Source organism: Lithobates pipiens, unplaced genomic scaffold (genome assembly GCF_037356315.1).
Source record: "Lithobates pipiens isolate NorthernLeopardFrog02 unplaced genomic scaffold, aLitPip1_a1.2 Scaffold_30, whole genome shotgun sequence".
NCBI classification, from domain to species: Eukaryota; Metazoa; Chordata; class Amphibia; order Anura; family Ranidae; genus Lithobates; species Lithobates pipiens.
In genome coordinates this window covers 29,601,842-29,628,724 of record NW_027507791.1, presented here as the reverse complement: position 1 = coordinate 29,628,724, position 26,883 = coordinate 29,601,842, and the positions used below count along the sequence as shown (strand labels likewise).

The following is a 26,883-nucleotide window of genomic DNA, read 5'->3' as shown; positions in this document are numbered from 1 at the left end:
TCTTCTCCCCCTCCTCATTAGATTGCAAGCTCTTCTCCCCCTCCTTATTAGATTGCAAGCTCTTCTCCCCCTTCTCATTAGATTGCGAGCTCTTCTCCCCCTCCCCATTAGATTGCAAGCTCTTCTCCCCCTCCCCATTAGATTGCGAGCTCTTCTCCCCCTCCCCATTAGATTGCAAGCTCTTCTCCCCCTCCCAATTAGATTGCGAGCTCCCCCCCCCATTAGATTGCAAGCTCTTCTCCCCCTCCCCATTAGATTGCGAGCTCTTCTCCCCCTCCCCATTAGATTGCGAGCTCTTCCCCCCCCATTAGATTGCAAGCCCCCCCCCCCCCAATAGATTTCAAGCTCTGCTCCCCCTCCTCATTAGATTGCAAGCTCTTCTCCCCCCACCCATTAGATTGCAAGCTCTTCTCCCCCTCCCCATTAGATTGCAAGCTCTCCCCCCCCCCCAATAGATTGCGAGCTCTTCTCCCCCGCCCCATTAGATTGCAAGCTCTTCTCCCCCTCCTCATTAGATTGCAAGCTCTTCTCCCCCTCCTCATTAGATTGCGAGCTCTTCTCCCCCTCCTCATTAGATTGCAAGCTCTTCTCCCCCTCCCCATTAGATTGCAAGCTCTCCCCCCCCCCCCAATAGATTGCGAGCTCTTCTCCCCCGCCCCATTAGATTGCAAGCTCTTCTCCCCCTCCTCATTAGATTGCAAGCTCTTCTCCCCCTCCTCATTAGATTGCGAGCTCTTCTCCCCCTCCTCATTAGATTGCAAGCTCTTCTCCCCCTCCCCATTAGATTGCAAGCTCTTCTCCCCCTCCCCATTAGATTGCGAGCTCTTCTCCCCCTCCCCATTAGATTGCAAGCTCTCCCCCCCCCATTAGATTGCAAGCCCCCCCCCAATAGATTTCAAGCTCTGCTCCCCCTCCTCATTAGATTGCAAGCTCTTCTCCCCCCACCCATTAGATTGCAAGCTCTCTCCCCCCCCCCCATTAGATTGCAAGCTCTTCTCCCCCTCCCCATTAGATTGCAAGCTCCCCCCCCCCCCAATAGATTGCAAGCTCTCTCCCCCCCCATTAGATTGCAAGCTCTTCTCCCCCGCCCCATTAGATTGCAAGCTCTTCTCCCCCTCCTCATTAGATTGCGAGCTCTTCTCCCCCTCCTCATTAGATTGCGAGCTCTTCTCCCCCTCCTCATTAGATTGCGAGCTCTTCTCCCCCTCCTCATTAGATTGCGAGCTCTTCTCCCCCCCATTAGATTGCGAGCTCTTCCCCCCCCCCCCCCCCATTAGAATTCAAGCTCTTCTCCCTCCCCCTCCCCCCTCGGTGTCCCTGAGCTCCAGGTGGTGTCTCAGGTTCCTCTAGTAATTTGTCTCTCCCTCCTATCCCCGGGGCGGACAATGACCTTCTCAATAATTAAGATTTAATTTTAAAGGACAAGATCCCGCCGATCCATTATTAATGATGTGCCACCCTATACGGTCTCCGCGCCGCCCCCTGCTGCCCGCCGCGCCCCATTACAGCTGGGAGTCAGGAACCTTCCTTGGGAAGTGACTCCCAGCTATGAAGAGGCTGCAGTCAGCTGAGGGCCCCTCCTCCTCCTCCTCCTCATTCACACACCCCAAACATCCTGTTTTTCCGGCAGCCCGGGAATGGCTTAAAGGGACCGGAGCCTTGGCTACACCGCAGTGCCTGTAAGTAGGCAGCATCGGGACCGCCAACGTAGGAAGTCTACCATCTGATCCTCTCCAGGAGACTGCTCCTTTAAATGCTTGGAGGTCCAGCACACACGGGGTTAACCGTATTGGCTTGTATGGGCCATGTGCATGAGCCACGCGCTGGGGGGGGGGGGGGCATCACTACGTGTGGTGGGGCCCCCGTACGTTGGGTGGCCCCCTGTTTACTCTCTTTGTCAACTAGTGCTGAGTCTGCTGACGCAGCAGTTTTATGAATAGTGCGTTCAGCGGCTCAATGTATCGAAATGCTTCCTGCAGAAGTTACGGTGTATCTAGAGCCGGGCCCCGGAGCACCCCCCCCGTGGACTGCCACGTTGAGCTGTTGGCATGCCAAAATTGTCTTTGCCGGTGGCCCAACTGGGTCCTTTTTTTTTATACAAAAAAAGTTCCCCCAACCAAAGCCCCCACTTTGCTTTTAGGGGGTTTCTTTTGTTAGCGGCGTGACCGGTCTCTGCGACTCCTTCCGTAGGATGGTTTCTCTGTGCCAAATACAGAAACCGCCATGGGGGTCCTTGAGGGCGTTTTGGGGGGGGGGGGGTGTGGGGGCTGTCATCCCACCATGGGACCTGTGACCTACAAACTAATTTTGGGTTAATGAATATCTAAGTGGTGAAGGATGAACGGGGTCTGGAGCATGCAGAGTCTGTCCTGAGGAGTATACATGGGTGCCCAATGTGGTGACTCTTCGGGAGGGTGCAGAATGTTGATAACTATTGTTATTTGGTGGTGCCATAAGCCGGTGCCATAGGTGTGTCTATGGTGTACCTAGAACAGTTACTGGCTACAACTCTCAGCCCCCTCCACTCATTGACCTCAGCAATCAAACCTCAACCTTTGAGTGATCCCAACACTCAACCCTCCCAACACTCAACCCTCCAACACTCAACCCTCCCAACACTCAACCCTCCCAACACTCAACCCTCCCAACACTCAACCCTTCCCAACACTCAACCCTCCCAACACTCAACCCTTCCCAACACTCAACCCTCCCAACACTCAACCCTCCAACACTCAACCCTCCCAACACTCAACCCTCCCAACACTCAACCCTCCAACACTCAACCCTTCCCAACACTCAACCCTTCCCAACACTCAACCCTCCCAACACTCAACCCTCCAACACTCAACCCTTCCCAACACTCAACCCTCCAACACTCAACCCTCCCAACACTCAACCCTCCCAACACTCAACCCTCCCAACACTCAACCCTCCAACACTCAACCCTTCCCCAACACTCAACCCTCCCCAACCCCAACCCCACACCTCACCCCCACCCAACACTCAACCCTCCCAACACTCACCCCCCACACCCAACCCCCACACCCAACCCTCCCAACACTCAACCCTCCACACCACCCCCAACACTACAACCCTCCCAACACTCAACCCTCCCACACCAACCCCCCATCACTCACCCTCCCAACACTCCAACCCTCAACCCACCCTCCCAACACTCAACCCTCCCAACACTCAACCCTCCCAACACTCAACCCTCCAACACTCACCCTCCAACACTCCAACCCTCCAACACTCAACCCACCTCCACACTCAACCCTCCAACACTCAACCCTCCCAACACCAACCCTCCACCAACCTCACACCAACCCTCCAACACTCAACCCCAACACTCAACCCTCCCAACACTCAACCCTCCCAACACTCAACCCTCCCAACACTCAACCCTCCCAACACTCAACCCTCCCAACACTCAACCCTCCCAACACTCAACCCTCCCAACACTCAACCCTCCCAACACTCAACCCTCCCAACACTCAACCCTTCCCAACACTCAACCCTTCCCAACACTCAACCCCCTCTCCCAACACTCAACCCTTCCCAACACTCAACCCTTCCCAACACTCAACCCTCCCAACACTCAACCCTCCCAACACTCAACCCTCCCAACACTCAACCCTCCAACACTCAACCCTCCCAACACTCAACCCTTCCCAACACTCAACCCTTCCCAACACTCAACCCTTCCCAACACTCAACCCTCCAACACTCAACCCTCCCAACACTCAACCCTCCCAACACTCAACCCTTCCCAACACTCAACCCTTCCCAACACTCAACCCTTCCCAACACTAAACCCTTCCCAACACTCAACCCTTCCCAACACTCAACCCTTCCCAACACTCAACCCTCCAACACTCAACCCTCCCAACACTCAACCCTCCCAACACTCAACCCTCCAACACTCAACCCTCCCAACACTCAACCCTCCCAACACTCAACCCTCCAACACTCAACCCTCCCAACACTCAACCCTCCCAACACTCAACCCTCCAACACTCAACCCTCCCAACACTCAACCCTCCAACACTCAACCCTCCAACACTCAACCCTCCAACACTCAACCCTCCCAACACTCCACCCTTCCCAACACTCAACCCTCCCAACACTCAACCCTCCCAACACTCAACCCTCCAACACTCAACCCTCCCAACACTCAACCCTTCCCAACACTCAACCCTTCCCAACACTCAACCCTCCCAACACTCAGCCCTCCCAACACTCAACCCTCCAACACTCAACCCTCCAACACTCAACCCTCCCAACACTCAACCCTCCCAACACTCAACCCTCCCAACACTCAACCCTCCCAACACTCAAAGCCTCCCAACACTCAACCGTTCCCATAACCGACCCCCAACAATCAATCCAAAACATAAACTGAACCCAACCCTCCTTCTAAATGACCCCAACATTCAACCCTTGCCATCACTGACCCCAGCACTTAACCCTTTCACACAACCTGGTCCAACAATCAGTCTTCCAACAACCTGACCCCAGCACTCAACCCTTAACTATCCTCCTTACCCCAAAACTCTTCCCTTACTTGATCCTCACCCTCAATCCTCAACCAATCTAACTCCAACACTCAACACTTCACCTATCTGACCCCAGCACTTAACCCTTTAACTATCTGACCCTCAACATCCAGCCCTCCACCTATCTGAACCCAACACTCAATCCTCACACAACCTATCCTCAACACTTAACTCTCCCCTTACTTGATCATCACCCTCAATCCATCTAACTCCAACACTCAACACCTCACCTATCTGACCCCAGCACTTAACCCTTAAACTATCTGACCCCAACATCCAGCTCTTCACCTGTCTGAACCCAACACTCAATCCTCACACAACCTAACCTCAACACTTAACTCTTCCCTTACTTGATCCTCACCCTCAATCCTCAATCAATCTAACTCCAACACTCAACACCTCACCTATCTGACTCCACCACTCAACCCTTTAACTATCTGAGCCTCAACATCCAGCCCTCACACAACCCGGTCCAACAATCAGTGTCCAGCCAACCTGACCCAAGCACTCAACCCTTAACTATCCTCCTGACCCCAAAGCTCAAACCTTCCTTGAGCCAGCACTCAGTCCTTCCCTTATTTGACCCTAACACTCAATCCTCGCACAACCTAACCTCAACACTTAACCCTTCCCTTACTTTATCCTCACCCTCAATCTTCAACCAATCTATCTCCAAAACTCAACACCTCACCTTTCTGACCCCAGCACTTAACCCTTAAACTATCTGACCCCAACATCCAGCCCTTCACCTGTCTGAACCCAACACTCAGCCCTCACACAACCTGATCAGACAATTAGTCCTCAACTAACCTGACCTTAGAACTCAGCCCTTACCTAGCCTGACCCCAAAGCTCAACCCTTTCTCTATCTCAGCCCAACACTCATTCCTTCCCATATTTGATCCTAACACTCAAGCCTCACGCAACCTAACACCAACACTCAACTCTTCCCCTATCTGATTCTATTACTCAATCCTTCAGTCTGACCGCAGCACTCGATCTCCAACCAATCTGACTCCAACACTCAAGACCTCACCTATCTGAGCCCAGCACTCAACCCTTTCACTATCTGACCCCAACATCCAGCCCTCACATAACCTGGTCCAACAATAAGCCTTCAACCAACCTGACCCCAGCACTTAACCCTTAACTATCCTGACCCCAAATCTCAAACCTTCCCTATCTGAGCCCAACACTCAGTCCTTCCCTTATTTGACCTTAACACTCAATCCTCACACAACCTAACCAACACTTAACCCTACCTTTACCTGATCCTAACCCTCAATCCTCGACCAATCTAACTCCAACACACAACACCTCACCTATCTTACCCCAGCACTTAACCCTTTAACTATCTAACCCTTAACATCCAGCCCTCCGCCTTTCTGAACCCAACACTCAACCCTAATGCAACCTGATCAGACAATTAGTCCTCAACTAACCTGACCTTAGCACTCAGCCCTTACCTAGCCTGACCCCAAAGCTCAACCCTTTCCCTATCTTACCCAACACCTAATCCTTCCCTTATTTGACCCTAACACTCATTCCTCACACAATCTAACCCCAACACTTAATCCATCCTTTATCTGATCCTAACCCTCAATCCTTCCTCTGTCTGAACGCAGCACTCATGCCTCAACCAATCTGACTCTAACACTCAAGACCTCACCTATCTGACTCCAACACTCAACCCTTTCCCTATCTGACCCCAGCACTTGACCCTCACCCAACCTGATTACACCACTCAACCCTTTCCGTAACTGACCCCAACACTCAACCCTTCCCTATTAGAGCCCAACACTTATTCCTAGCCATTATTTGTACCTAACACTCAAATATCACAACCTAACCTCAACACTCAACCCTTCCCTTATCTGATCCTAACCCTTACTCCTTCCTCTGTCTGATGCCAGCACTCATCCCTCACCCAACCTGGCCCCAACATCCAACCGTCCTTCTGTCTGATTTGAAAACTCAGTTCTCAACCAACCTAACCCCAACACTCAACCCTTCACCTACCTGACCATAGCACTTAACCCTTACCCAACCTGGCCCCAACATCCAACCGTCCTTCTGTCTGATTTGAAAACTCAGTCCTCAACCAACCTAACCCCAACACTCAACCCTTCACCTACCTGACCATAGCACTTAACCCTAACCCAACCTGACCACAACACTCAACCCTCCTTCTGTCTGATTTGAAAACTCAGTCCTCAACCAACCTAACCCCAACACTCAACCCCTTACCTACCTGACCATAGTACTTAACCCTTACCCAACCTGACCACTACACTCAACCCTCCTTCTGTCTGATTTGAAAACTCAGTCCTCAACCAACCTAACACCAACACTCAACCCTTCACCTACCTGACCATAGTACTTAACCCTTACCCAACCTGACCACAACACTCAACCGTCCTTCTGTCTGATTTGAAAACTCAGTCCTCAACCAACCTAACCCCAACACTCAACCCCTCACCTACCTGACCATAGTACTTAACCCTTACCCAACCTGGCCCCAACACTCAACCCTCCTTCTGTCTGATTTGAAAACTCAGTCCTCGACCAACCTAACCCCAACACTCAACCCTTCACCTACCTGACCATAGCACTTAACCCTTACCCAACCTGACCACAACACTCAACCCTCCTTCTGTCTGATTTGAAAACTCAGTCCTCAACCAACCTAACCCCAACACTCAACCCCTCACCTACCTGACCATAGTACTTAACCCTTACCCAACCTGATCACTACACTCAACCCTCCTTCTGTCTGATTTGAAAACTCAGTCCTGAACCAACCTAACACCAACACTCAACCCCTCACCTACCTGACCATAGTACTTAACCCTTACGCAACCTGACCACAACACTCAACCCTCCTTCTGTCTGATTTGAAAACTCAGTCCTGAACCAACCTAACCCCAACACTCAACCCTTCACCTACCTGACCATAGCACTTAACCCTTACCCAACCTGGCCCCAACACTCAACCCTCCTTCTGTCGGATTTGAAAACTCAGTCCTCAACCAACCTAACCCCAACACTCAACCCCTCACCTACCCGACCATAGCACTTAACCCTTACCCAACCTGACCACAACACTCAACCCTTTCCCTATCTGACCCCAACACTCAATCCTTCCTTTATCTGATCCTAACCCTTAATCCTTCTTCTGACCCCAGAAGATGGAGCACTTACATTATGATGGTCTAGGGACGTTATGGCCCTCCTGAACTGAGATCTTACAATCCTGGGGACCTGGTGCCAAAAACAAGTTCTCTGGCATTCAAGGTGTGTTTCATAAGTATTTTTATAACTCTTGCTGTCCTCATACTTGACAAGAGAAAGAGGAGAATTTAGGTGAAAAGCCCATTAAAATAGCTGAACTGGTTTGACCAGAACGGCCATGACGTGCCCACCTCAGGGACAATGGGGTGAAGTTCACCACTGATATTCCATAGAAGTCTCGCTGCTGAGAATCCGGAGTGCGTTTTAAGTAAGTGTGTATTACTGAATATTTGGAGCACCTATGACACGTAGGAAAAGTAACGCTGTGTTGGACAAGCTTGGCTCGCTCCGGGCCTCACCTAAGTGACGTCTTCTGACCACAATGAACACATTCAATGAACATGCCGGTCGCCGTGCTAAAACTGGGATTCCTTTTTTTGGTTGCAAAGCCCCATCAGTAGACCTTTTATGGGATGGGTGGGCTGGTGGTAGGCAGGGCGGCCGTGACGCTGTCACAGTCAGGGGCCCTAATATTCATTAGAAAGAGATTTCTTCTGGACGTTTCAGGTAATTTATTGGGGGGGCCAAATGCAGCAGTATCAAGGTGAACTCTGGGGTAAGGGCCGGCTGGTCAGATTTTGGCTTATTGTTGATCATTTACTGGGAAGTGACCATTGGTGCCGCTTCCATGATTTCCATCGGTTGGGGGTCTGGAAATATTAGTAAATTCGCCCGTTAGTGGCTGTGGGTGACTGCGGAGATGAAACCAGTGTAGCCAGGTCTCCCCCGCCTAAGGAAGATGGGAGATGTAGTCTTCAAGGAGCGCCCATGGTGCAGCTGAGAGGGGCTCCGAACTACAACACCCACAGAGCAGGGGCCTTTCCCGGGCAATTGACCGGAGGTCTGGTCAGGTGCCGGGTGGGGAATAAGAGAGACCTGTTGCTGTCTGGGTCTCTACACTCCTACTGGGAGAGAGAACTTGTGAGAGCCGAGCCACTGGGGGCCTGAAGGAGGACCGGATTCCCGAATGCTGGGCCAGTGCTGTGCAGACTTTGGAGCCGTGGGTCTCTACAGAAGATCTAAGAGCTTGGAGGCATTCAAGGGGTGTTTGATGAGTATTTTTGTAACTCTTGCTGTCCTCATCATGGACAAGGGAAAGAGGAGAAATTAGGTGAAAAGCCCATGAAAATGGCTGAACTGGTTTGACCACAATGGTCATGAAGCGCCCGCCTCGGGGACAATGGGTGAACTTCTTTTTTTGTGTAGGCCTACAGCCAGTTAGGGGCCCGATCGTAAGGACTGAGACCTTCTGGGACAACCAACCGCCAAGCGTATGGGATGGGATCCATTGCCTACCTAGCCTAATCCCCTACTGCCAACGGTTAACGCCAAACGGAGACTGCCCCTTACTTAACAGCAGGGGCGTAACTATAGGGGGTGAAGCAGTTGCGACTGCAACCGGGCCCTGTGATGCAGGGGGCCCATGCAGCTCCCTCTACATATGGCCGGCAGCAGCATAGGCAGCTAGGGGTACCAGTGCACCATGCACACGGGTGGCTGGAGGTGGAGGGTGACTAGCAGAACTCCATGCTCGACTATCGCACTGGCTGCTCTTTAGCTGTGCATTCCCCGTGTGCCCCGTGTCCTCGGCCGGCTCCTCTGAGTACCCCTCTCCTGCTCCATGCATTTGCCGCTCAGTCCGATGTCTGTTCTCCCCAGCCAGCGTTTCTTTCTGGGAGATATGCTGATCGCTCCTTCCAGAACACTGGATGGAGCCCAGGCCAACATGGATGAGTGCGTGGCCTACAGCTTGGTCATGGTGAGTGAGAGGACCCCCATCCCCCACACACCATTACATACCCCCTGCATCTCCCCCTGGGGACAGGGACCCCCACCTCCCCTGGGGACAGGGACCCCTTCTCACCTGGGGGCAGTAACTTCATCTGCCCTGGAGAAAAGGACCTCATCTCTTCTGGGGACGGGGACCCCATCCTGCCTAGGGACAGTCCCCCAATGGGGCACCTAAAAATTAAAAAAAAAACTACTGATACCAGTGGTGGAACTACAGGGTTTACAAAGGTCATACCTGTGACCACGCCCTGGAGTTCCACCGCCGGACTCAGAGGGAAGGGCCCTGGCTGGGGTTCAGGGGGGCCCTTCATGGTTTCTTGCATCGGGGCCCTGAAGGTTCTAGTTACGCCGCTGCTTAACAGCCCTTCTGTCTGAAGCAGTTTCTCAACCAGGGTTCCATGGAATTCAAGGGTTCCTCCTGAGGTTGCTAAGGGTTCCTCGAGCAATTTCTGCCTCTTAGATAAGTTCCCACTGATGCCATTGAACTTTTTAGCGATCTGTAAGGAGCATTCTTCCCACTGACCATCACTCTAATGCAGCCATTCTCAACCAAGGTTCCGTAGAACCCTGGGCTTCCTCCAGAGGTTGCTAGGGGTTCCTCCAGAGGTTGCTAGGGGTTCCTCCAGAGGTTGCTAGGGGTTCCTTGAGCTGTGGCTGGTGAACCACCTTTTTGATGGTGCCTACAGGGTTCAAGGTTCAGCATCACTTAGCAAAGCCCAGCAGCTTGGCACCAAATATCTTTTTAGCTGTCTTTAAGGGGGGGGGGGGCAATCTGAGCACCACTTTAAGGGGGGATATTCTTCCGTTTGGCCACCAATATCATTGGTTTTAGTAAGGGTCCCTCAAGACCTGAAAATAATTTTTGGGTTCCTTTTAGGGTTAAAAGGTTGAGAAAGCCTGCTCTAATGTATCATGAGTTGTAAATGTAGTAATTTTCAAGGGTTCCACTTTGTTACAAAGTTTGGGAAAGGCTGGTCTAAAGGGATAGCTTCACGTGCACCACCGTACAGATGGGCCCCAGTGTTAGCCGGCCTAAATCTGCTACTTAGGGCACCAGGTACTTGCCATTCCCAGGGGCACCCCTCTGAGGAACGTGTACACCCACCCATTCTTAGGGTGCACTCTGGGACATTTTTTTAGCTATTGGCAAGAGTTACAATGAGACTTTTTTTGATGTCATTCATGCTTTGACGGTCGATGCCGTTCTTACCAATGTTGTGTAGTCTAATGGGGCTTAGCCCTATTGCGGTGTAAGTTAATGGCCAGAGGTGAGGCTATTATTCCCGTCGGTTAATCGAACGTATTAATCGCCCTGTTCACTGTTCTATGCATTGCATTTAGCTTGCCCTGCAATAATTATATTTACTTTACCCACCTGCGAGCAGCTTGTGGCACACATCCTGGGTGATAATACCCTTGTGGTATTACACTAATGCCTAAGCTAACCCAGGTCCCTGCAGAACGCTAAGGCATATCCAGGAAGGTCAGACAGGACTAAGCAGTTGCAGAGTCATGGAGGAGAATAGAGGACCTGTCATACCAAGCGCCTCCTGCGGGGGGGCGCTCTACAACAGTTACATGATAAGCCATCCAGAGATGTGGGGGGCAGGATCTATAGATTGTTCCTCTTCATGTATACAGAAGGGATGACGGTGATGGTACACTAGGGGCAGATGGATATATGGGGGAGGTATCAGATGGGGGGGGGAGTAAGTCATACAGGAAATAGATGTATATTTGGTAACTAGAAAATGGGGGTATATTGGGGTACACACAGAACAAGTATCAGATGGTGGGGGATCACAGTTATGGTACATAGGAGGGGGATGTGTATTGGGGTGTACAGAGGGCAGGTATCAGGTCAAGGGTGACATTATGATACACAGGGGTATATTGGGGTACACAGGGGGCAGCTATCAATTTAGGGGTGACGTTAAAATACATAGGAGTATATTGGGGAACACAGGGGGCAGGTATCCTGTCAGGGGTGACACTATAATACACAGGAGTATATTGGGGTACACATGGGGCAGGTATCAGGTTAAGGGTGACACTATAATACACAGGAGTATATTGGGGTACACAGGGGGCAGGTATCAGGTCAGGGGTGAGTGTCATAGTACACAGGAAAATATTGGGGTACACAGGGGGCAGCTATCAAGTCAGGGGTGACGTTATAATACACAGGAGTATATTGGGGTACACAGGGGGCAGGTATCAGGTTAGGGGTGATGGTTATGGTACACGGGAGTATAATGGGGGCAATTATTGGGTCAGGAGTGATAGTTATAGTACACAGGAGTATAATGGGGTACACAAGGGACAAGTATCAGGTCAGGGGTAATATTATGATACACAGGTATATATTGGGGTACACAGGGGGGCAGGTATCAGATCAGGGGTGATGGTACAGCACACACACACACACAGTTTGAGGGTGACAGTTATAGTACACAGGAGTGTATCGGGGCACACAGGGTGTTAGTTGTTGAATTATGAAGTCCCTGGTACACCTCAGGCAGTGAGGGGTTACTAGGAGGTGGGCTGTGGTTGGGGGCGGTGTGGGGCCCCCCATGGCACACACTGGCCCCTGTCAGTCCAGCAGAACAGAGGGCCCTGTTGTAGTGCCAGGAGTGGGGGGTGTGGCGGGGATACATAGAGCCTCTGCCAGGGGAGAAATTGGTCATTCTGAGCGCAGAGAGCAGACTGAGAGCAGAACACAGCGAGGACCACATCACTCTCCTCATACCAGGTGATACTCTACTACTACTCTACTAATACCCTTCTCATCCCTGTTACTCTGTGTACTATGTCTCTGCCCCCTGTTATTCTGTGTACTATGTCTCTGCTCCCTGTTATTCTGTGTACTATGTCTCTGCTCCCTTTTACTCTGTGTACTATGTCTCTGTTCCCCGTTACTCTGTGTACTATGTCTCTGCTCCCTGTTACTCTGTGTACTATGTCTCTGCTCCCTTTTACTCTGTGTACTATGTCTCTGTTCCCCGTTACTCTGTGTACTATGTCTCTGTTCCCCGTTACTCTGTGTACTATGTCTCTGTTCCCCGTTACTCTGTGTACTATGTCTCTGTTCCCCGTTACTCTGTGTACTATGTCTCTGCCCCCTGTTACTCTGTGTACTATGTCTCTGCCTACTATTACTCTGTGTACTATGTCTCTGTTCCCCGTTACTCTGTGTACTATGTCTCTGCCCCCTGTTACTCTGTGTACTATGTCTCTGCTCCCTGTTACTCTGTGTACTATGTCTCTGCTCCCTTTTACTCTGTGTACTATGTCTCTGTTCCCCGTTACTCTGTGTACTATGTCTCTGCCCCCTGTTACTCTGTGTACTATGTCTCTGCTCCCTTTTACTCTGTGTACTATGTCTCTGCCCCCTGTTACTCTGTGTACTATGTCTCTGCTCCCTTTTACTCTGTGTACTATGTCTCTGTTCCCCGTTACTCTGTGTACTATGTCTCTGCCCCCTGTTACTCTGTGTACTATGTCTCTGCTCCCTTTTACTCTGTGTACTATGTCTCTGCCCCCTGTTACTCTGTGTACTATGTCTCTGCTCCCTTTTACTCTGTGTACTATGTCTCTGCCCCCTGTTACTCTGTGTACTATGTCTCTGCCCCCTGTTACTCTGTGTACTATGTCTCTGCCCCCTGTTACTCTGTGTACTATGTCTCTGTTCCCCGTTACTCTGTGTACTATGTCTCTGCCTACTATTACTCTGTGTACTATGTCTCTGTTCCCCGTTACTCTGTGTACTATGTCTCTGCCCCCTGTTACTCTGTGTACTATGTCTCTGCTCCCTTTTACTCTGTGTACTATGTCTCTGCCCCCTGTTACTCTGTGTACTATGTCTCTGCTCCCTTTTACTCTGTGTACTATGTCTCTGCCCCCTGTTACTCTGTGTACTATGTCTCTGCTCCCTGTTACTCTATGTACTATTTCTCTGCTCCCTGTTACTCTGTGTACTATGTCTCTGCTCCCTTTTACTCTGTGTACTATGTCTCTGCCCCCTGTTACTCTGTGTACTATGTCTCTGCCCCCTGTTACTCTGTGTACTATGTCTCTGCCCCCTGTTACTCTGTGTACTATGTCTCTGTTCCCCGTTACTCTGTGTACTATGTCTCTGCCTACTATTACTCTGTGTACTAGGTCTCTGCTCCCTGTTACTCTGTGTACTATGTCTCTGCTCCCTTTTACTCTGTGTACTATGTCTCTGCCCCCTGTTACTCTGTGTACTATGTCTCTGCCTACTATTACTCTGTGTACTATGTCTCTGCTCCCTGTTACTCTGTGTACTATGTCTCTGCCCCCTGTTACTCTGTGTACTATGTCTCTGCCCCCTGTTACTCTGTGTACTATGTCTCTGCTCCCTGTTACTCTGTGTACTATGTCTCTGCCTACTATTACTCTGTGTACTATGTCTCTGCTCCCTGTTACTCTGTGTACTATGTCTCTGCCCCCTGTTACTCTGTGTACTATGTCTCTGCTCCCAGGGGCGTAACTATAGGGGGTGCAGCAGTCGCGACCGCAACCGGGCCCTGTGATGCAGGGGGCCCATGCAGCCCCCTCTACATATGGGCAGCAGCAGCATAGGCAGCTAGGGGTACCAGTGCACCATGCACACGGGTGGCTGGAGGTGGAGGGTGACTAGCAGAGCTCCATGCTCGACTATCGCACTGGCTGCTCTTTAGTTGTGAATTCCCCGCATGGCCTGTGTCCTCAGCCGGCTCCTCAGAGTACCCCTCTCCTGCTCCATGCCTTGCCGCTCAGTCCGATGTTTGTTCTCCCCAGCCAGAGTCCCGCCCCCCCCCTCCCCCGAGTCCGGCCCACACTGCACTGCATACTTCTCCCGGGTAAACAAACTTTAAGCACACAGATGCAGTGCAGCCCTATGAGAGACGGCTCCCCGGAGGACACTGCAGGCTTGTCTGCCAGCCCCCCTCCCCCGTCATACACAGATGATGAAATGTCTTTCTGGGAGATGTGCTGATCGCCGGTCCAGCACACTGGATGGAGCCCAGGCCAGCATGGATGTGTGCGCGTCCTACAGCTTGGTCATGGTGAGTGAGAGGACCCCATCCCCCACACACCATTACTTACCCCCTCCATCTCCCCCTGGGGACAGGGACTCCCACCTCCCCTGGGGACCGGGACACCTTCTCACCTGGGGCAGTAACTACATCTGCCTGGAGAAAAGGACCTCATCTCTTCTGGGGACGGGGACCCCATCCTGCCTAGGGACAGTCCCCCAATGGGGCACCTAAGAATTAAAAAAAAATTATAAAAAAAAACTACTGATGCCAGTGGTGGAACTACAGGGCTCACAAAGGTCATACCTGTGACCACGCCCTGGAGTTCCACCGCCGGACTCGGAGGGAAGGGCCCTGGCTGGGATTCAGGGGGGCCCCTTCATGGTTTCTTGCATTGGGGCCCTGAAGGTTCTAGTTACGCCACTGTCTGCTCCCTTTTACTCTGTGTACTATGTCTCTGCCCCCTTTTACTCTGTGTACTATGTCTCTGCTCCCTTTTACTCTGTGTACTATGTCTCTGCTCCCTGTTACTCTGTGTACTATGTCTCTGCTCCCTGTTACTCTGTGTACTATGTCTCTGCCCCCTTTTACTCTGTGTACTATGTCTCTGCCCCCTTTTACTCTGTGTACTATGTCTCTGCTCCCTGTTACTCTGTGTACTATGTCTCTGCTCCCCTTTACTCTGTATACTATGTCTCTGCTCCCTTTTACTCTGTGTACTATGTCTCTGCCCCCTGTTACTCTGTGTACTATGTCTCTGCCCCCTGTTACTCTGTGTACTATGTCTCTGCTCCCTGTTACTCTGTGTACTATGTCTCTGCTCCCTGTTACTCTGTGTACTATGTCTCTGCTCCCCTTTACTATGTATACTATGTCTCTGCTCCCTTTTACTCTGTGTACTATGTCTCTGCTCCCTGTTATTCTGTGTACTATGTCTCTGCTCCCTTTTACTCTGTGTACTATGTCTCTGCTCCCCTTTACTCTGTATACTATGTCTCTGCTCCCTGTTACTCTGTGTTCTATGTCTCTGCTTCCTGTTACTCTGTGTACTATGTCTCTGCTCCCTTTTACTCTGTGTACTATGTCTCTGCCCCATTTTACTCTGTGTACTATGTCTCTGCCCCATTTTACTCTGTGTACTATGTCTCTGCTCCCCTTTACTCTGTATACTATGTCTCTGCTCCCTGTTACTCTGTGTACTATGTCTCTGCTCCCTGTTACTCTGTGTACTATGTCTCTGCTCCCCTTTACTCTGTATACTATGTCTCTGCTCCCTGTTACTCTGTGTACTATGTCTCTGCTCCCTGTTACTCTGTGTACTATGTCTCTGCTCCCTGTTACTCTGTGTACTATGTCTCTGCTCCCTGTTACTCTGTGTACTATGTCTCTGCTCCCCTTTACTCTGTATACTATGTCTCTGCTCCCTTTTACTCTGTGTACTATGTCTCTGCTCCCTTTTACTCTGTGTACTATGTCTCTGCTCCCTGTTACTCTGTGTACTATGTCTCTGCTCCCTTTTACTCTGTGTACTATGTCTCTGCTCCCCTTTACTCTGTATACTATGTCTCTGCTCCCTGTTACTCTGTGTTCTATGTCTCTGCTCCCTGTTACTCTGTGTACTATGTCTCTGCTCCCTTTTACTCTGTGTACTATGTCTCTGCCCCCTGTTACTCTGGGTACTATGTCTCTGCTCCCTGTTACTCTGTCTCTGCCTACTATTACTCTGTGTACTATGTCTCTGCCATCTTTTACTCTGTGTACTATGTCTCTGCCCCCTTTTACTCTGTGTACTATGTCTCTGCTCCCTTTTACTCTGTGTACTATGTCTCTGCTCCCTGTTACTCTGTGTACTATGTCTCTGCTCCCTGTTACTCTGTGTACTATGTCTCTGCCCCCTTTTACTCTGTGTACTATGTCTTAGCCCCCTTTTACTCTGTGTACTATGTCTCTGCCCCGTTACTCTGTGTACTATGTCTCTGCATACTATTACTCTGTGTACTATGTCTCTGCCTACTATTACTCTGTGTACTATGTCTCTGCCCCCTTTTACTCTGTGTACTATGTCTCTGCCCCGTTACTCTGTGTACTATGTCTCTGCATACTATTACTCTGTGTACTATGTCTCTGCCTACTATTACTCTGTGTACTATGTCTCTGCCCCTGTTACTCTGTGTACTATGTCTCTGCCCCGTTACTCTGTGTACTATGTCTCTGCCTACTATTACTCTGTGTACTATGTCTCTGCTCCCTGTTACTCTGTGTACTATGTCTCTGCCCCGTTACTCTGTGTACTATGTCTCTGCCTACTATTACTCTGTGTACTATGTCTCTGCCCCCTTTTACTCTGTGTACTATGTCTCTGCTCCCTGTTACTCTGTGTACTATGTCTCTGCCCCCTTTTACTCTGTGTACTATGTCTTAGCCCCCTTTTACTCTGTGTACTATGTCTCTGCCCCGTTACTCTGTGTACTATGTCTCTGCCTACTATTACTCTGTGTACTATGTCTTAGCCCCCTTTTACTCTGTGTACTATGTCTCTGCTCCCTGTTACTCTGTGTACTATGTCTCTGCCCCGTTACTCTGTGTACTATGTCTCTGCCTACTATTACTCTGTGTACTATGTCTCTGCCATCTTTTACTCTGTGTACTATGTCTCTGCCCCCTTTTACTCTGTGTACTATGTCTCTGCTCCCTGTTACTCTGTGTACTATGTCTCTGCCCCCTTTTACTCTGTGTACTATGTCTCTGCTCCCTGTTACTCTGTGTACTATGTCTCTGCCCCCTTTTACTCTGTGTACTATGTCTCTGCCCCCTGTTACTCTGTGTACTATGTCTCTGCCCCGTTACTCTGTGTACTATGTCTCTGCCTACTATTACTCTGTGTACTATGTCTCTGCCCCCTTTTACTCTGTGTACTATGTCTCTGCTCCCTGTTACTCTGTGTACTATGTCTCTGCCCCCTTTTACTCTGTGTACTATGTCTCTGCTCCCTGTTACTCTGTGTACTATGTCTCTGCCCCCTTTTACTCTGTGTACTATGTCTCTGCTCCCTGTTACTCTGTGTACTATGTCTCTGCCCCCGTTACTCTGTGTACTATGTCTCTGCCTACTATTACTCTGTGTACTATGTCTCTGCCATCTTTTACTCTGTGTACTATGTCTCTGCCCCCTTTTACTCTGTGTACTATGTCTCTGCCCCCTTTTTACTCTGTGTACTATGTCTCTGCATACTATTACTCTGTGTACTATGTCTCTGCCCCCTTTTACTCTGTGTACTATGTCTCTGCATACTATTACTCTGTATACTATGTCTCTGCTCCCTGTTACTCTGTGTACTATGTCTCTGCTCCCTGTTACTCTGTGTACTATGTCTCTGCTCCCTGTTACTCTGTGTACTATGTCTCTGCCCCCTGTTACTCTGTGTACTATGTCTCTGCCCCCTGTTACTCTGTGTACTATGTCTCTGCCCCCTGTTACTCTGTGTACTATGTCTCTGCTCCCTGTTACTCTGTGTACTATGTCTCTGCCCCCTGTTACTCTGTGTACTATGTCTCTGCCCCCTGTTACTCTGTGTACTATGTCTCTGCCCCCTGTTACTCTGTGTACTATGTCTCTGCCCCCTGTTACTCTGTGTACTATGTCTCTGCCCCCTGTTACTCTGTGTACTATGTCTCTGCCCCCTGTTACTCTGTGTACTATGTCTCTGCTCCCTGTTACTCTGTGTACTATGTCTCTGCCCCCTGTTACTCTGTGTACTATGTCTCTGCCCCCTGTTACTCTGTGTACTATGTCTCTGCCCCCTGTTACTCTGTGTACTATGTCTCTGCCCCCTGTTACTCTGTGTACTATGTCTCTGCCCCCTGTTACTCTGTGTACTATGTCTCTGCCCCCTGTTACTCTGTGTACTATGTCTCTGCCCCCTGTTACTCTGTGTACTATGTCTCTGCTCCCTGTTACTCTGTGTACTATGTCTCTGAATGCCGATACTCTGTGTACTATGTCTCTGCTCCCTGTTACTCTGTGTACTATGTCTCTGCCCCCTTTTACTCTGTGTACTATGTCTCTGCTCCCTGTTACTCTGTGTACTATGTCTCTGAATGCCGATACTCTTGTCACTTTTTTTTTTCTAACAGCCACATTTTTTTAGTAAGAACACATTGTTTTATAAATGTAATTTTCTATATAATAACTGTCACTTTTCTATATAATAACTGTCACTTTTCTATATAATAACTGTCACTTTTCTATATAATAACTGTCACTTTTCGGAGCCGTTTCCTCGCCGTGTTGTGAACGGACGGTAATATTGTAACACGTGGAGATTGTACACATTGTATCAAATGGTAACATTATGTGACCAGCTGGAAAGCCGTTTCCTCTGGATTCTTGTAAGCCCCGCCCCCTTCCTCCCCGACTGACCCCGCCCCTTTTCTTCTCTCTCTCCCTGCAGCATAACATGGCAGCCGCACAGACAGAGGTGGAACGCGCAATCGTCACCATCGTGACCACTTTCTTCGAACACGCCGGCGAGGAGGGCAAGAAGGAGACCCTGACGCAGGGCGAGTTCAACAGTCTGGTGGCCAAAGAGCTTCCAAGTTTCCTGAAGGTGAGCAACCAGGCCCCGCCCCTTTCTGAGTGCTCCCATGTACTATCCAATAAAAGTCATGCTAAATAGCTACCGAGCCCCGCCCCCTCCTGAGAGCTCCCCCTACTCCCCAATAAAAGTCATGCTAAAGATCTACCGAGCCACGCCCCCTCCTGAGAGCCCCCAACTACTCCCCAATAAAAGTCACGCCAAAGATCTACCGAGCCCCGCCCCCTCCTGAGAGCCCCCACCTACTCCCCAATAAAAGTCATGCTAAAGAGCTACTGAGCCACACCCCCTCCTAAGAGCCCCCACCTACTCCCCAATAAAAGTCACGCCAAAGATCTACCGAGCCCCGCCCCCTCCTGAGAGCTCCCCCTACTCCCCAATAAAAGTCACGCCAAAGATCTACCGAGCCCCGCCCCCTCCTGAGAGCTCCCCCTACTCCCCAATAAAAGTCATGCCAAAGATTTACTAAGCCACACCCCCTCTTGAGAGCCCCCACCTACTCCCCAATAAAAGTCATGCCAAATCTGCAAACTGGCCCCCAACCAAGTGCACCATTATATATATATATATATATATATATAGGGCCCCCCACTCAACCTACTCCATCAATATAAAGGGCCCCCTACCCAGCCTACTCCATCCATATAAAAGACCCCCCCACCCAACCTACTCCATCAATATAAAGGGCCCCCCACCCAACCTACTCCATCAATATAAAAGCCCCCCCACCCAACCTACTCCATCAATATAAAAGCTCCCCCCCCACCCAACCTACTCCATCAATATAAAGGGCCCCCCACCCAACCTACTCCATCAATATAAATGTCCCCTACCCAACCTACTCCATCAATATAAAAGCTCCCCCCCCCACCCAACCTACTCCATCAATATAAAGGGCCCCCCCACCCAACCTACTCCATCAATATAAAGGGCCCCCCCACCCAACCTACTCCATCAATATAAAAGGCCCCCCACCCAACCTACTCCATCAATATAAAAGGGCCCCCCACCCAACCTACTCCATCAATATAAAAGGGCCCCCCCACCCAACCTACTCCATCAATATAAAAGCCCCCCCCCACCCAACCTACTCCATCAATATAAAAGGCCCCCCACCCACCCAACCTACTCCATCAATATAAAAGCCCCCCCCACCCAACCTACTCCATCAATATAAAAGCCCCCCCCCACCCAACCTACTCCATCAATATAAAAGCTCCCCCCCCACCCAACCTACTCCATCAATATAAAAGCCCCCCCACCCAACCTACTCCATCAATATAAAAGCCCCCCCCCACCTAACCTACTCCATCAATATAAAAGCCCCCCCCCCACCCAACCTACTCCATCAATATAAAAGGCCCCCCCCACCCAACCTACTCCATCAATATAAAAGGGCCCCCCCACCCAACCTACTCCATCAATATAAAAGCCCCCCCACCCAACCTACTCCATCAATATAAAAGCTCCCCCCCCACCCAACCTACTCCATCAATATAAAAGCCCCCCCACCCAACCTACTCCATCAATATAAAAGCTCCCCCCCCACCCAACCTACTCCATCAATATAAAAGGGCCCCCCCCCACCCAACCTACTCCATCAATATAAAAGGGCCCCCCCCATCCAACCTCCTCCATCAATATAAAAGGCCCCCCCACCCAACCTACTCCATCAATATAAAAGGCCCCCCACCCAACCTACTCCATCAATATAAAAGCCCCCCCACCCAACCTACTCCATCAATATAAAAGAGCCCCCCACCCAACCTACTCCGTCAATATAAAAGCCCCCCCCCACCCAACCTACTCCATCAATATAAAAGGGCCCCCCATCCAACCTACTCCATCAATATAAAAGGGCCCCCCATCCAACCTACTCCATCAATAAAAAAGCTCCCCCCACCCAACCTACTCCATCAATATAAAAGCTCCCCCCCCACCCAACCTACTCCATCAATATAAAAGGGCCCCCCCACCCAACCTACTCCATCAATATAAAAGGGCCCCCCACCCAACCTACTCCATCAATATAAAAGCCCCCCCACCCAACCTACTCCATCAATATAAAAGCCCCCCCACCCAACCTACTCCATCAATATAAAAGAGCCCCCCACCCAACCTACTCCATCAATATAAAAGCCCCCCCCACCCAACCTACTCCATCAATATAAAAGGGCCCCCCCCACCCAACCTACTCCATCAATATAAAAGAGCCCCCCACCCAACCTACTCCATCAATATAAAAGCCCCCCCCCACCCAACCTACTCCATCAATATAAAAGGGCCCCCCCCACCCAACCTACTCCATCAATATAAAAGAGCCCCCCCACTCAACCTACTCCATCAATATAAAAGGCCCCCCACCCACCCAACCTACTCCATCAATATAAAAGAGCCCCCCCACTCAACCTACTCCATCAATATAAAAGGCCCCCCACCCAACCTACTCCATCAATATAAAAGGCCCCCCACTCAACCTACTCCATCAATATAAAAGGGCCCCCCACTCAACCTACTCCATCAATATAAAAGGCCCCCCCACCCAACCTACAGCACTATTATAAAAGCTGCCCCCCCACCTCCACCCACCCTAGCACACCATTATGAAAATGCCCGCCACCCGTTGCAGTTCACCACTTTAAAGTTCCCCTTCCCAACTAAGTGCACCATTATAAAAGGGCCCCAACCCAACCCAGTACCCCAATTTAAAAGCTCCCCTCCTTACCCAACCACTATAAAAGGGCTCCCCCTGCCCACCCAACCCAGTGCACCACTATAAAAAGCGCCCCCTGCCCAGCTAAGTGCACCGTTATAAAGAGCCCCCACCCAACTGGGTGCAGCATTATAATATTCCATAGATGACTGTAAATGTGGATGTAGCCCAGATACACAATATTACCAAAAGTATTGGGACGCCTGCCTTTACACACACAGATGAACTTTAATGGCCCCCCGGTCTTAGTCCGGAGGGTTCAATATTGAGTTGGCCCTTTGCAGCTAAAACACCTTCAACTCTTCTGGGAAGGCCGTCCACAAGGTTTAGGAGGGTGTCTATGGGGATGTTTGACCGTTGTTCCAGAAGAGCATTTCTAAGACTGGGGGGGGGGGCATTAAAGTTTAAAGTTCAACCCCCCCCCCCCCCACATCTATGCCAAAGAAAACGTTTTGGTCTGGAGTTTTCCTTTAAGAGGGCTGCCTTGTTGGGGGATGGAGAGGAAGGTGGCTGTGCGCTGGGGAATACCTTCCCCCCCACCCCCCCCCCCAGAATGAGGAATTCCATCTGGAATCTGTCAGGCGGCCCTCTATGAATGGTTCCATTTCACCGAGACGTTCAGGTCCTTCAATCCGCCCCGACGTGTTTATACATCAGGAACAATGTCCTCGTTTTCCTGCCCCGGGGGGGAGGACAGGTGAGCTTTGTCCGGGAGTGTGAGAGCCGGCTTGTTCCCTGGGGCTTCCCGCCACGTTCTCTGAGAGCCGATTCTTCTCCCCGACTCCAATCAATACCCCCAAACAGAAGACCACTCTTCCAGCGGGGGCCCCCTGGGGGGTGGGGGGTGGTGACCTCTGGTCTGATACACTATGATTATTGTTATACATTTATATAGCTCTGACATATACCGCAGCGCTGTACAGAGATCACTGAGCCAATCACATCAGTCCCTGTACAGAGGAGCTTACACTCTAATGTCCCCTCCCCCCACAGTCACATCAGTCTCTGTACAGAGGAGCTTACACTCTAATGTCCCCTCCCCCCACAGTCACATCAGTCTCTGTACAGAGGAGCTTACACTCTAATGTCCCCTCCCCCCACAGTCACATCAGTCTCTGTACAGAGGAGCTTACACTCTAATGTCCCCTCCCCCCACAGTCACATCCGTCTCTGTACAGAGGAGCTTACACTCTAATGTCCCCTCCCCCCCACAGTCACATCAGTCTCTGTACAGAGGAGCTTACACTCTAATGTCCCCTCCCCCCACAGTCACATCAGTCTCTGTACAGAGGGGCTTACACTCTAATGTCCCCTCCCCCCACAGTCACATCAGTCTCTGTACAGAGGAGCTTACACTCTAATGTCCCCTCCCCCCACAGTCACATCAGTCTCTGTACAGAGGAGCTTACACTCTAATGTCCCCTCCCCCCACAGTCACATCCGTCTCTGTACAGAGGAGCTTACACTCTAATGTCCCCTCCCCCCCACAGTCACATCAGTCTCTGTACAGAGGAGCTTACACTCTAATGTCCCCTCCCCCACAGTCACATCAGTCTCTGTACAGAGGAGCTTACACTCTAATGTCCCCTCCCCCCCCACAGTCACATCAGTCTCTGTACAGAGGAGCTTACACTCTAATGTCCCCTCCCCCACAGTCACATCAGTCTCTGTACAGAGGAGCTTACACTCTAATGTCCCCTCCCCCACAGTCACATCAGTCTCTGTACAGAGGAGCTTACACTCTAATGTCCCCTCCCCCTCCACAGTCACATCAGTCTCTGTACAGAGGAGCTTACACTCTAATGTCCCCTCCCCCCACAGTCACACCAGTCTCTGTACAGAGGAGCTTACACTCTAATGTCCCCTCCCCCACAGTCACATCAGTCTATGTACAGAGGAGCTTACACTCTAATGTCCCCTCCCCCCACAGTCACATCAGTCTCTGTACAGAGGAGCTTACACTCTAATGTCCCCTCCCCCCCACAGTCACATCAGTCTCTATACAGAGGAGCTTACACTCTAATGTCCCCTCCCCCCACAGTCACATCAGTCTCTGTACAGAGGAGCTTACACTCTAATGTCCCCTCCCCCCCACAGTCACATCAGTCTCTGTACAGAGGAGCTTACACTCTAATGTCCCCTCCCCCACAGTCACATCAGTCTCTGTACAGAGGAGCTTACACTCTAATGTCCCCTCCCCCCACAGTCACATCAGTCTCTGTACAGAGGAGCTTACACTCTAATGTCCCCTCCCCCCACATTCACATCAGTCTCTGTACAGAGGAGCTTACACTCTAATGTCCCCTCCCCCCACAGTCACATCAGTCTCTGTACAGAGGAGCTTACACTCTAATGTCCCCCCCCCCCACAGTCACATCAGTCTCTGTACAGAGGAGCTTACACTCTAATGTCCCCTCCCCCACAGTCACATCAGTCTCTGTACAGAGGAGCTTACACTCTAATGTCCCCTCCCCCCACAGTCACACACTATTATTATAATACATTTATAGCTCTGACATATACAGCAGCGCTGTACAGAGATCACTGAGCCAGTCTCCCTGGTATTATATATATATATATCAGTAGGTGTCACATGACAAGGCTGCTGCCACGTTTCGCTAACCTCCTCCTCCCTTCCTCAGGACGTCTCCCTGGAGGACAAGCTGAAGGAGTTGGACATTAATCAGGACCAGGAGCTGAAATTCAACGAGTTCTGGAGACTGATCGGAGAGCTGGCCAAGGAGACCAAGAAAGAGATCAAAGCCAAAAAGAAGTGAAGAGCCGCGGGGAGGGCGGAGCCACCAGGAACAAAGCCATCGGAATGCATTCTCATTTTTCTTTATTATAATAAAATGAAGCAGCTTTTGTGAATTGTGTCTTTTATGTATTTTATGTTAATAAAATAGCTATATATATCTGACATATACTGTTACTAGCCATCACTGGAGTGCCTGTAGACTGGAAGTGGCTTCAAAGAGGCTGCGGGAGATCAGCAGCACTTAGATATACCAAAGGATGAAAAAAAAAAATTGTGCGTTTATTATTCACAATGCACAGAGCAAACTGTGGGGTCCACCATGGGCAAGACCTAGAACCTGGCACCCAGAGTGCCCCAGGTCTTGTACTGAGTGCCCCAGGTCTTGTACTGAGTGCCCCGAGTCTTGTACTGAGTACCCCAGGTCTTGTACTGAGTGCCCCGGGTCTTGTACTGAGTGCCCCAGGTCTTGTACTGAGTACCCCAGGTCTTGTACTGAGTACCCCAGGTCTTGTACTGAGTACCCCAGGTCTTGTACTGAGTGCCCCGAGTCTTGTACTGAGTGCCCCAGGTCTTGTACTGAGTGCCCCAGGTCCTCCAACGAGAGCCCCAGGTCTTGTACTGAGTGCCCCAGGTCTTGTACTGAGTGCCCCGAGTCTTGTACTGAGTGCCCCAGGTCTTGTACTGAGTGCCCCAGGTCCTCCAACGAGAGCCCCAGGTCTTGTACTGAGTGCCCCAGGTCTTGTACTGAGAAAGCCCCAGGTCTTCTACTGAGAAAGCCCCAGGTCTTGTACTGAGAAAGCCCCAGGTCTTGTACTGAGTACCCCAGGTCTTGTACTGAGTACTCCAGGTCTTATACTGAGAGCCCCGGGTCTTGTACTGAGTGCCCCAGGTCTTGTACTGAGTGCCCCAGGTCTTGTACTGAGTACCCCGGGTCTTGTACTGAGTGCCCCGGGTCTTGTACTGAGTGCCCCGGGTCTTGTACTGAGTACCCCAGGTCTTGTACTGAGTGCCCCAGGTCTTGTACTGAGTGCCCCGGATCTTGTACTGAGTACCCCAGGTCTTGTACTGAGTGCGCCGGGTCTTGTACTGAGTACCCCAGGTCTTGTACTGAGTGCCCCAGGTCTTGTACTGAGTACCCCAGGTCTTGTACTGAGTGCCCCAGGTCTTGTACTGAGTGCCCCAGGTCTTGTACTGAGTACCCCAGGTCTTGTACTGAGTACCCCAGGTCTTGTACTGAGTGCCCCAGGTCCTCCAACGAGAGCCCCAGGTCTTGTACTGAGTGCCCCAGGTCTTGTACTGAGAAAGCCCCAGGTCTTGTACTGAGTACCCCAGGTCTTGTACTGAGTACCCCAGGTCTTGTACTGAGTGCCCCGAGTCTTGTACTGAGTACCCCAGGTCTTGTACTGAGTACCCCAGGTCTTGTACTGAGTGCCCCGAATCTTGTACTGAGTGTCCCAGGTCTTGTACTGAGTGCCCCAGGTCTTGTACTGAGTGCCCCGAGTCTTGTACTGAGTACCCCAGGTCTTGTACTGAGTGCCCCAGGTCTTGTACTGAGTGCCCCAGGTCTTGTACTGAGTGCCCCAGGTCTTGTACTGAGTACCCCAGGTCTTGTACTGAGTGTCCCAGGTCTTGTACTGAGTGCCCCAGGTCTTGTACTGAGTGCCCCGGGTCTTGTACTGAGTACCCCAGGTCTTGTACTGAGTGCCCCGGGTCTTGTACTGAGTACCCCAGGTCTTGTACTGAGTGCCCCGAGTCTTGTGCTGAGTACCCCAGGTCTTGTACTGAGTGCCCCGAGTCTTGTACTGAGTACCCCAGGTCTTGTACTGAGTGCCCCAGGTCTTGTACTGAGTGCCCCGGGTCTTGTACTGAGTACCCCAGGTCTTGTACTGAGTGCCCCGAGTCTTGTACTGAGTGCCCCAGGTCTTGTACTGAGTGCCCCAGGTCCTGTACTGAGTGTCCCAGGTCTTCTACTGAGTGCCCCAGGTCTTGTACTGAGAAAGCCCCAGGTCTTGTACTGAGTACCCCAGGTCTTGTACTGAGTGCCCCAGGTCTTGTACTGAGTACCCCAGGTCTTGTACTGAGTACCCCAGGTCTTGTACTGAGTGCCCCAGGTCTTGTACTGAGTACCCCAGGTCTTGT

The 26,883-nt window shown here is 50.9% G+C and overlaps 1 protein-coding gene across 3 annotated transcripts; it reads left to right on the top strand.

Annotated features, from left to right (window-relative positions):
• Positions 1-1,529: 1,529 nt before the first annotated feature.
• On the top strand, positions 1,530-24,906 carry LOC143942536 (protein S100-A13-like). 3 transcript variants are annotated; one of them, XM_077463858.1, is made up of 3 exons: positions 1,530-1,679; positions 19,130-19,285; positions 24,629-24,906. In XM_077463858.1, exons 2-3 carry the CDS (start codon positions 19,136-19,138, stop codon positions 24,761-24,763), a joined length of 285 nt encoding a protein of 94 aa, XP_077319984.1. In that variant the 5' UTR covers positions 1,530-1,679; positions 19,130-19,135; the 3' UTR covers positions 24,764-24,906. The 3 variants fall into 3 exon arrangements, with proteins under 3 accessions (XP_077319984.1, XP_077319983.1, XP_077319982.1); XM_077463857.1 differs by lacking the exon at positions 1,530-1,679 and adding an exon at positions 12,232-12,389; XM_077463856.1 differs by lacking the exon at positions 1,530-1,679 and adding an exon at positions 14,558-14,709.
• The last annotated feature ends 1,977 nt before the right edge of the window (positions 24,907-26,883 follow it).